Below are 7,406 nucleotides of genomic sequence, written 5' to 3' on the forward strand. Positions count from 1 at the left end.
ACCTCTGCAGCATCTCTGGTAGATTTCACCTCTGCAGCATCATTGGTGGATTTTGCCTCTGCAGCATCTCTTGTTGATTTCCCCTGTGCAGCATCTCTGGGGCACACCCTCTTTTCTTCTCAGACACTGCCCCCACTCTGGTGCAGAGCCTTATCACCTCATGCCTGGACTGTTGCAATAACTGTGGTGGGGAGGGGGGAAAGAGGGAAACGTGGTCTGCCTGCCTCAAGTCTCTCCCCATTCCAATCCATCCTTTCTTCAGCCACTAAAGGGATTTTCCTAAAGCCCAGGTCTGACCATGTCACTATCCTACTCAGTAAACCCCAGTGGCTCCCTGTTACCCCCAGGATCAAATACAAAATGCTGTTTGACCATCAAAACCCTTCATAACGCATCCCCTCCTCCTTTTTCCAGTTTCTTTCCACCTTGCTCCCAAACACATACCTTTGGATTCAACAACACTAGCCTCTTGGCTGCTTTCCCAACTCCAGGCATTTTCATGGACTGTCCCCCTTGTTGGGAACTGATTTTTTCTTTCTTTGCTTACCAGACTTAATGAAAGAGTGGTAATCGGGCACCTCTGACTCTTGGTTTTTCTGGTATCCTGTTAGTCTCAACTAAAACTCCACCATCTACAGGAAGCCTTCCCTGACCATCACCACCTCTCCCTTAATATTAGTGCTTTCTCTCTAGTGATGATCTCAAATTCATCCTTGGGTCTATAATTTATTTGTACCTAGTTATTTTTCATTTTTTCTCTCTCCAATTCGAGTGTAAGTTCCTTGTGGGCAGGGACTATCTTTTGCCATATTTTGTATTCCCAGTGCTCAGCATGTGCCTGGCACCCGGTAGGTGTTTAATCCTTGACCTAACTTGACAAGTCATCACTTAGCCTCCCCTTGAAGTTCTCCAATGCAGGAAAGCCCACAACCTTTTAGGCAGCCCAGTGGAACCTGAGACAACTCTCTCTCTTAGCAAACCCCTCCTGAGTTTTCCAGAGGTCTCATCCCTCTTGCACATGATAGGCCTTAAAATACCCAAAGACAGCTCTTGTGTTCCTTCTAAGTCCTGTCTTTTGAGGTCTCTGTCAGACCCTCAGTCACATACAGTTGTTGGGGCTGGAGGAGACACAAAAGAGAGCCTGGAATCCCCCAGAAAAGCAGACTGTAGAGGTAGGAAGAGCTAAGACCTGGGGCCCCATATACTGCTTGTGGGAAGACTAAGCTAGAATATGGATGTGGGGCCAGAGCCACAGAAGCTGATATTTCAAAGTCTTGAGCAGAGTGGGGCCAACCAAGTAGCACAGGTCCTGGATAGATGGAAACACCCTAGAAAAGATGTGCTGTGTGGCCATGGGCTCACGAAATTCAGTGTAGACAGAGAAATACCAGAAAGCTCAGGAGAGAAGGAAACTGGGCCATTTTGCTATTTCTCTTTGAAATTTAATATGCATTTTAAACAACTGTGCCTCAGAAGATCATGACTTCAGATAAAATCCTTCTTTGCTCACTGAATGCTGAAATACTCATGTTTGTTGATGAAGTTCTTGGTACAGAGCAAGTTAATTTTAAAAATGGAAAAGAAGAAAGATGCCAGGAAATTTGACAGCAAATGCTAAAAGCCATTTTAAAAAGGGGCAATTCAGGGCTCCGACTGAACACCTATGTGGGATCCGTCATCTCTTGTCCCTGGTTCTTGGAATGGAACTGCCTGATCATTGAGCTTGCTCATGAAACCTGTAGAGCAAAGAAAAGATTTCTAGATATGGAATGTCACAGACTGGAGAAACTGCCATCTCTAGACCCAGAAAATGTGCCAGCTGTGGCCACGGGAACATCGAGGTCTGGAGAGGAATTCACCTTCCTTCTCCTGCACTGCTGTTACCTGGGGGGCAGTGTTGGGGCGGGGAGCAGAATTTGGAGTGTGAGCACTTGGGGCTTTGTCCCAGATCAGCACTTGGTAGCTGTGTGACCTGGTAAATAGCAGGTGCTTGTTAATCACTGATTGGGTGAGCTATTCAACTCCTCTTGTCCTCTCCTTTGTCTGTGAAATGGAGGTGATGCCATTCACTCCCAGCTTGTTGAAAGGGCTTTGCAGAAGTTGGAGGTAGTGATGGTGGCAGAGTCCTCCCTGGAGGGAGGGTGATGGATGAGGTGCCCTCCAGAGAGCCCAGCCAGACAGAGGCCTCTCTGAGGGGCAGCTTCCCTCCTGCTATGTCCTGAGATCTTGTGTCCCCCCAAAGGGCTAGCCACTAGGCGTTTGGGTACAAGGTCTCCTGGTCAGGTGGGTCCAGAAGAAAAGCAGAGGCCCAGCCCGGCTGCTTCTGCTTTGGGAGGCCCCGGTGGCTTTCTCCCCTGACCTGATGACCACAGTACCTCTGTTGCTAGGCTTTGTATCTGTTTTCTCCCTCCCGTAAGAGAGAAGGTCCAGGGACCTCTCTGAGCTGAGCTCAGGGCATCGGGAAGACCAAGCTCTGGCCAAGACAAAGGAGAATCCTAAAAGACCAGAACTGAAAGGTACCATAGAGAACCCGAGGTCCTCTTTTTACAGGGGAGAAACTGAGACCCAGGCAGGGGAAGATAGTGAAGATCCCAGAGCTGATAACCTAAGAGCCCTCTCATGCCCAGGTGCCTCATGGTACCAAGGAGCTGCTGGGGGCACCATAGTGTACAGAGAACCAGGCCTGGAGTCAGGAAGATCTGAGTTCTAATGTAACCTCAGATACTCACTAGCTGTATGACCCTGGGCCAGTCACTTAACCCCATTTGCTTCAGTTTCCTCATCTGCCAAATGAGCTGAAGAAGGGAATGGAAACTGCTTCAGTATCTTTGCCAAGAACACACCAAATGGTGTCACAAAGAGTTGGACACAGCTGAACCACAACCAAGGGGGAAACTGTGTCCCATCAAGGAGAAGGCTTTCCTGAGGCCACCTGGTGAGTTGGCACTAGGAGAGAGCCAAGTATTTCCCTTCATGCCAGGTGGGCCATTGGCTCAGTATCTTTTAGCTAAGGAGAAAACTCTAGGCATGTTCTCACCAGCCACAACCCTGTCCTCCCTGCTCGCCTGGGCACAGACAGGTGAGGTCTCCTCCCTGCCATTCCCAGTCTCTGAATGCAGAGTGAGCAGACTTGATGTCCCCTCTGGACAAAAGAGGAAACAGGGGAGAAGACTGTCCCAAGGTCACACAGCAAGTCAATAGCAGGCAGGACCCTATTCCCGCAGCCTTACTTGCATAGTTTGGTGGTGGCTGGTGCTCCATGGAGCTGGCCTGGGTCAGAGCGTCTGCCATGCTGGACAGGATGACCGTGCAGTAATTGATCTGCAATACAAAATGGATGTTCCACCCACATACTGGCTGGGAGCCCCTGCTTGTCCTCCTGTGCCTAAGCCCTCACTACCCCAAGCTGCCTCCCTGCCCCCCCCCAACAGATGGGAGAGAGAAAGGCAGAGGCCAGAACTGGATCTTTACCTGTGACTCCAGGACTCGAATGCGCTTTTCCTGTTCTCTCAGGCCTGTCACGTGTTGGCTGATGAAATCCACCCTATGAAAAAACACAAAAAGATATGTTTCTGGGAGCCAGAGGGAGAAGCCCTTCCCTAGAGGGGTTTCCAGACCCCTTCTAGGCCAGTGAGGGGGAGATTCAAAGCTGGAAGGACCCTCACAGAATGATCTTCCCATCCAGACTCCTCATCTTAGAGGCAGGGAAACAGGCCCAGAAAGGGCAAGGGTCTTCTGACTTAAGACTGTCCCTTTCTGCAGAATGATCTCTGAGGCTGAGCAGAATCTCCCTTCAAGTGTTTCTGGGCCCCTTTGGGCACTTTCTGACCTCCAGAGATATTGTGGTGAAGTACTGACTGCCGTTCCCTTCAGGCCTCAGTTTCCCTTCATATAAAAGGGATGAGATGGTCTCTAAAGGTCTTGCCAGTCAGGACAGGCCATGAGCTCTTCTGGGGATCTGAGCCACAGATCTGAGAGAGTTACCTTTGGGATGGGCCTGATCTCAGATGCTGGGGGCTGCCAGCCTCTGCTGGTCTGCCCACAAGGACCTGTTTTGATCTCCCCTTGGTGAAGGGTTTCCAGCCAACCCGAGCAGTAATTATTCACTTAATAGCAGAGAGTAGGGATGGCCCCACTCCATCCAGAAATCCAGCCAAGCAGAACCAGAGACACCTGGTCATGCCACCCCTCGAACCCAGCAGACTGCCCCAGGCATCTGGCTGTCCTCTCCCAAGCCCCTAAGGGGGCCAGGTCAACAGACCTACTTGCCTTCTCCAAAGGGGCACAAGCCACACACAAGGGCAGGAAGAGACCAAATCTGGGTGTCTCTGGTTGCTTGAGTCCAACCTCCTCATTTTACAGATGAGGAAACTGAGGCCCAGGGAGAAGAAGAATCTAGTTCAGCCCTCAGAGGCTCACTGATCATCCAGTGAGATCATCAGCCCAGAGATCATCCAGTCCTAACACCTCCATTTTACAGATGGGAAAATCAAGGCCCAGATGAGGGAATGGTTTCATTGAAGTTGCTGAAGTGCCAGAATGGGTTTGAACCTGAGTCTTCTGATCATCCCAGTGCTGCCTCCATGGCACTGGGGGCCACTGCGGTTCTCTGAGCCTCCATACAAGATGGTGATAATCTTTGCACCACTTACATCGGGGGCTCTTGAGAAGAATGGGGCTTTGTGACCCTTAGTTTGGGGCCTAGAAATGAGAGGGATGGGGCCAACTTGAGGGACCCCTCTGACAAAGGGGCAGTGTGGTACAGGAGACAGAGCACTGTCCTTGAAGTCTGGCCAGCCTGGGATCCAATCCTGCCCCAGACACTGGGGGTGACCCAGCATGAGGCCTTTCCCAGGCACCTTTCCTCTCTGGCTTCTCTCCAGCATACGTAACCTACTCTCAAGCTTGTCTGCCTGTCTTGTTTGCCTGTGGTCTCCCCCATTAGACTGGGAGCTCCTTGGTGCTTAGCATGGGGTTTGGCACATAGTAGGTGCTTAATAAATGCTCACTGATTTGACTTAACCTGTAAAATAAGGGGGTGGATTCCTTGACCTTCCCATTCCTTCTGGCACCAACCAAATCTATAATCTTATGAAATCACAGAAGTGGCTGAAAAGTGCTCCCCAGGCCCTCCTTTGGTTCTGGGAGTGCTGGCTGCTCCAACCAAACTGGGAAGCTTGGAAGAGGCCCGCGCCAAGCTGGCTGAGGGCAGGGGCTCATCCCCAGAAAGATCAATGGCCAGAGTCCCCGAGGAGTTGACACAGATCTTCAGGGTACTAGGTTCAGCAGGACTGCTGGCCCTCCTGGATGAGCAAGCACCTTCACCCTGTTCCAGACCGTTGGAAGGCCAGCTGGGGTGCACTTTGGGGGCCCCAGGAGAGCTCTCTGCCTCCTCATGCTCAGGTCTGGCCCTGTGCTGGTTTGAGGGGCAGACTCCTGCTGTCTGGGGGTGCCAGGGCCGAGTCACCAGTCAGACTGACGGGACAGCCAGAAAAGAAGGGGCAGAGACCCCACTCCCCTGTTGGAGAGCCCTGAGTTGGGGCAGCTTCCTCAGCCTCGAGAAAGGTGGGGGGTAGAGAGGCTTACCTGTGAGATGTTTTTTTTAACATTTCCTCGGTGCTTTCTTTCCTCTTTTTCTCCAGATTGGCCAAAAAGTTTTCCTTCTGGACTGTTTCCCAGGTGACAATTTTCTGGTCCAAGCTGTCAGGCAGGTCTCTCTCTAGGCAGGAAGGTTTGGGTGAGTTCTTCAGAAGGAGAAGGGAGACTTGGGGGCTGGGAAGTAAAGGATCAGGGAGGCCCTAACATGCAGGGGAGGAGGCCATGACCAAAATGGGAGGAAAGTCTTGCACATGCTCTGGCCCTGGAAGCCTCTGCTGGAGAGAAGAGCGCCCAGGCCTGCTGACCCACCCGCTGGAGCCTCAGGCCTCAGAACTGACCCGAACTGTGCGGGCCTTCCCCCTCTCCTGTGTCTCTCCCATCCTCTGTCTGTCTGTCTGTATTTTGGGGCTTATCATGGCAGGGGTTAGGAGCCAGCTGGGGCCTGGCTCAACTTTACATCCCCAGCCAGGGTCTGTCTGTGCCCAGCCTGGGCAGCTTAGGATCCACTGCCAGATTCTCAGGATGGTTAGGGCTACAGCTGCAAACATATGGACCTTTGAGGGCTCAGTGCTGGTGTGTGTCCTGGGACACCCTTTGGGCACTTCCTCTACTACCCCACCCTGCCTGTTGTGAGGAGGGAGAGCACCTTGAGAACCCGGGAGGGCCCCCCCACTGGCCTCCTGGCTCCTCCAGGAAGCCTCGGGCTCTCTCCTGATGTCTGCAGCTTGGCCACATTGGAATGGTAGAAGGGGATTTATCTGCTTATCCTCCCCGCTCCCTGCCTGCCCCAAGTAAGGGGCCTTAGAAAACTGGAGGCCCCCCAGCTGTTGATTCTCTCTCCTCAGGGCAAGCCACGCCCCTCCGCCTCCCCACCCTCCAGGCCTGGCCACAGGGTGCTCACCCAAATGTTCCCTCTTACGCTCTTCCTGCTTAAAGGCCTTTTTCAGAATGAGGGTGAGATGGCTGAGCAGGATGAAGGGCGGGGCCAGGGCAGGGCGTTCATGGTACTCCACGATGAGATTGTAGCGCTGGAATTTCCAGAAGATGTCCGCGTTGCCCTGGACCACTTGGAAGGTGTAGCTGAGGCAGACCCAGCAAGAGGCAGGTCAGTTAGTGAGAAGACTGAGCTGCCAACATCAGCAGCAGCCCCTCTTGGGAGCCTCCCTGACCCTGGCCCCCTCTGTCACACCAATAGCCAGGCCTATTCCTGACCCCCCATTTCTCTTCTGTTGACCACGCCTACCCTTCTGGCTCCCTTTCCTGACTGGGGACTCATTCTTCATCCAGAGCCTCAAACACCTTGACCAGGGCTGGGGCCTCCCATGTAATAAGGCCACTTCCCCTGTATCAGACCAGGTGGCTCTGGGATGGTGAGACCAGTCCCTGTGTCTCTGGTGCTTAAGGAGCTTTTACAGGGCGTCCCTACAACAGCCTCCTCAGCCCAAGGTTTTTGTGCCCATCCACATATGAGGAAACTGAGGGTCCGGGTAGAGATCCTTCAGGTGGCCCTCACACTGGCACTACCCAAGTCTCTCTGTGCTCATCCAACTATAGCTGGAGTTTATAGGGACTGGAAAGTTTGCCAAACACTTGTTCACATTCTGCCCGTGTAGATAGAGATGGAGAGAGATAGACAGAAACACAGAGGGAGGAGGAGGGAGAGAGAGACAAAAAGGAGAGAGGAGGAGGGAAAGAGAAAGGGAGACATAGACAGGACACAGAAATTTGAGGAGAGAGAGATTGTGTGTGTGAATGTGGTATGTGTGTGTGTGGTGTATGTGGTGTGTGACTGTGTGTGTGTGTGTGTG

General features: G+C 52.4%; 2 protein-coding genes across 2 annotated transcripts in view; one reads left to right on the forward strand and one right to left on the reverse strand.

Moving 5' to 3' along the window:
- The window catches only part of TSSC4 (tumor suppressing subtransferable candidate 4), a 5,472-nt gene extending 4,733 nt beyond the window's left edge, over positions 1-739 (forward strand). Inside the window, exon 1 of the mRNA XM_069107295.1 lies at positions 1-739. This exon is cut by the window's left edge and continues 4,733 nt beyond it. The gene's annotated coding sequence lies outside the window, so the exon portion shown is untranslated.
- A 412-nt stretch (positions 740-1,151) lies between these two features.
- Positions 1,152-7,406, reverse strand: part of TRPM5 (transient receptor potential cation channel subfamily M member 5) — a 45,025-nt gene continuing 38,770 nt past the window's right edge. The window contains exons 22-26 of the mRNA XM_069107294.1: positions 6,500-6,678; positions 5,587-5,719; positions 3,472-3,544; positions 3,231-3,321; positions 1,152-1,736 (exon numbers count right to left, since the gene is read on the reverse strand). Of these exons, the coding sequence (XP_068963395.1) occupies positions 1,642-1,736; positions 3,231-3,321; positions 3,472-3,544; positions 5,587-5,719; positions 6,500-6,678 (571 nt within the window). The 3' untranslated portion in view covers positions 1,152-1,641. The remainder of the gene's footprint in view (positions 1,737-3,230; positions 3,322-3,471; positions 3,545-5,586; positions 5,720-6,499; positions 6,679-7,406) is intronic.

Source organism: Petaurus breviceps, unplaced genomic scaffold (assembly GCF_028583685.1).
Source record: "Petaurus breviceps papuanus isolate PSGF00001 unplaced genomic scaffold, PetGlider_PUasm1.0 89794, whole genome shotgun sequence".
NCBI lineage: Eukaryota > Metazoa > Chordata > Mammalia > Diprotodontia > Petauridae > Petaurus > Petaurus breviceps.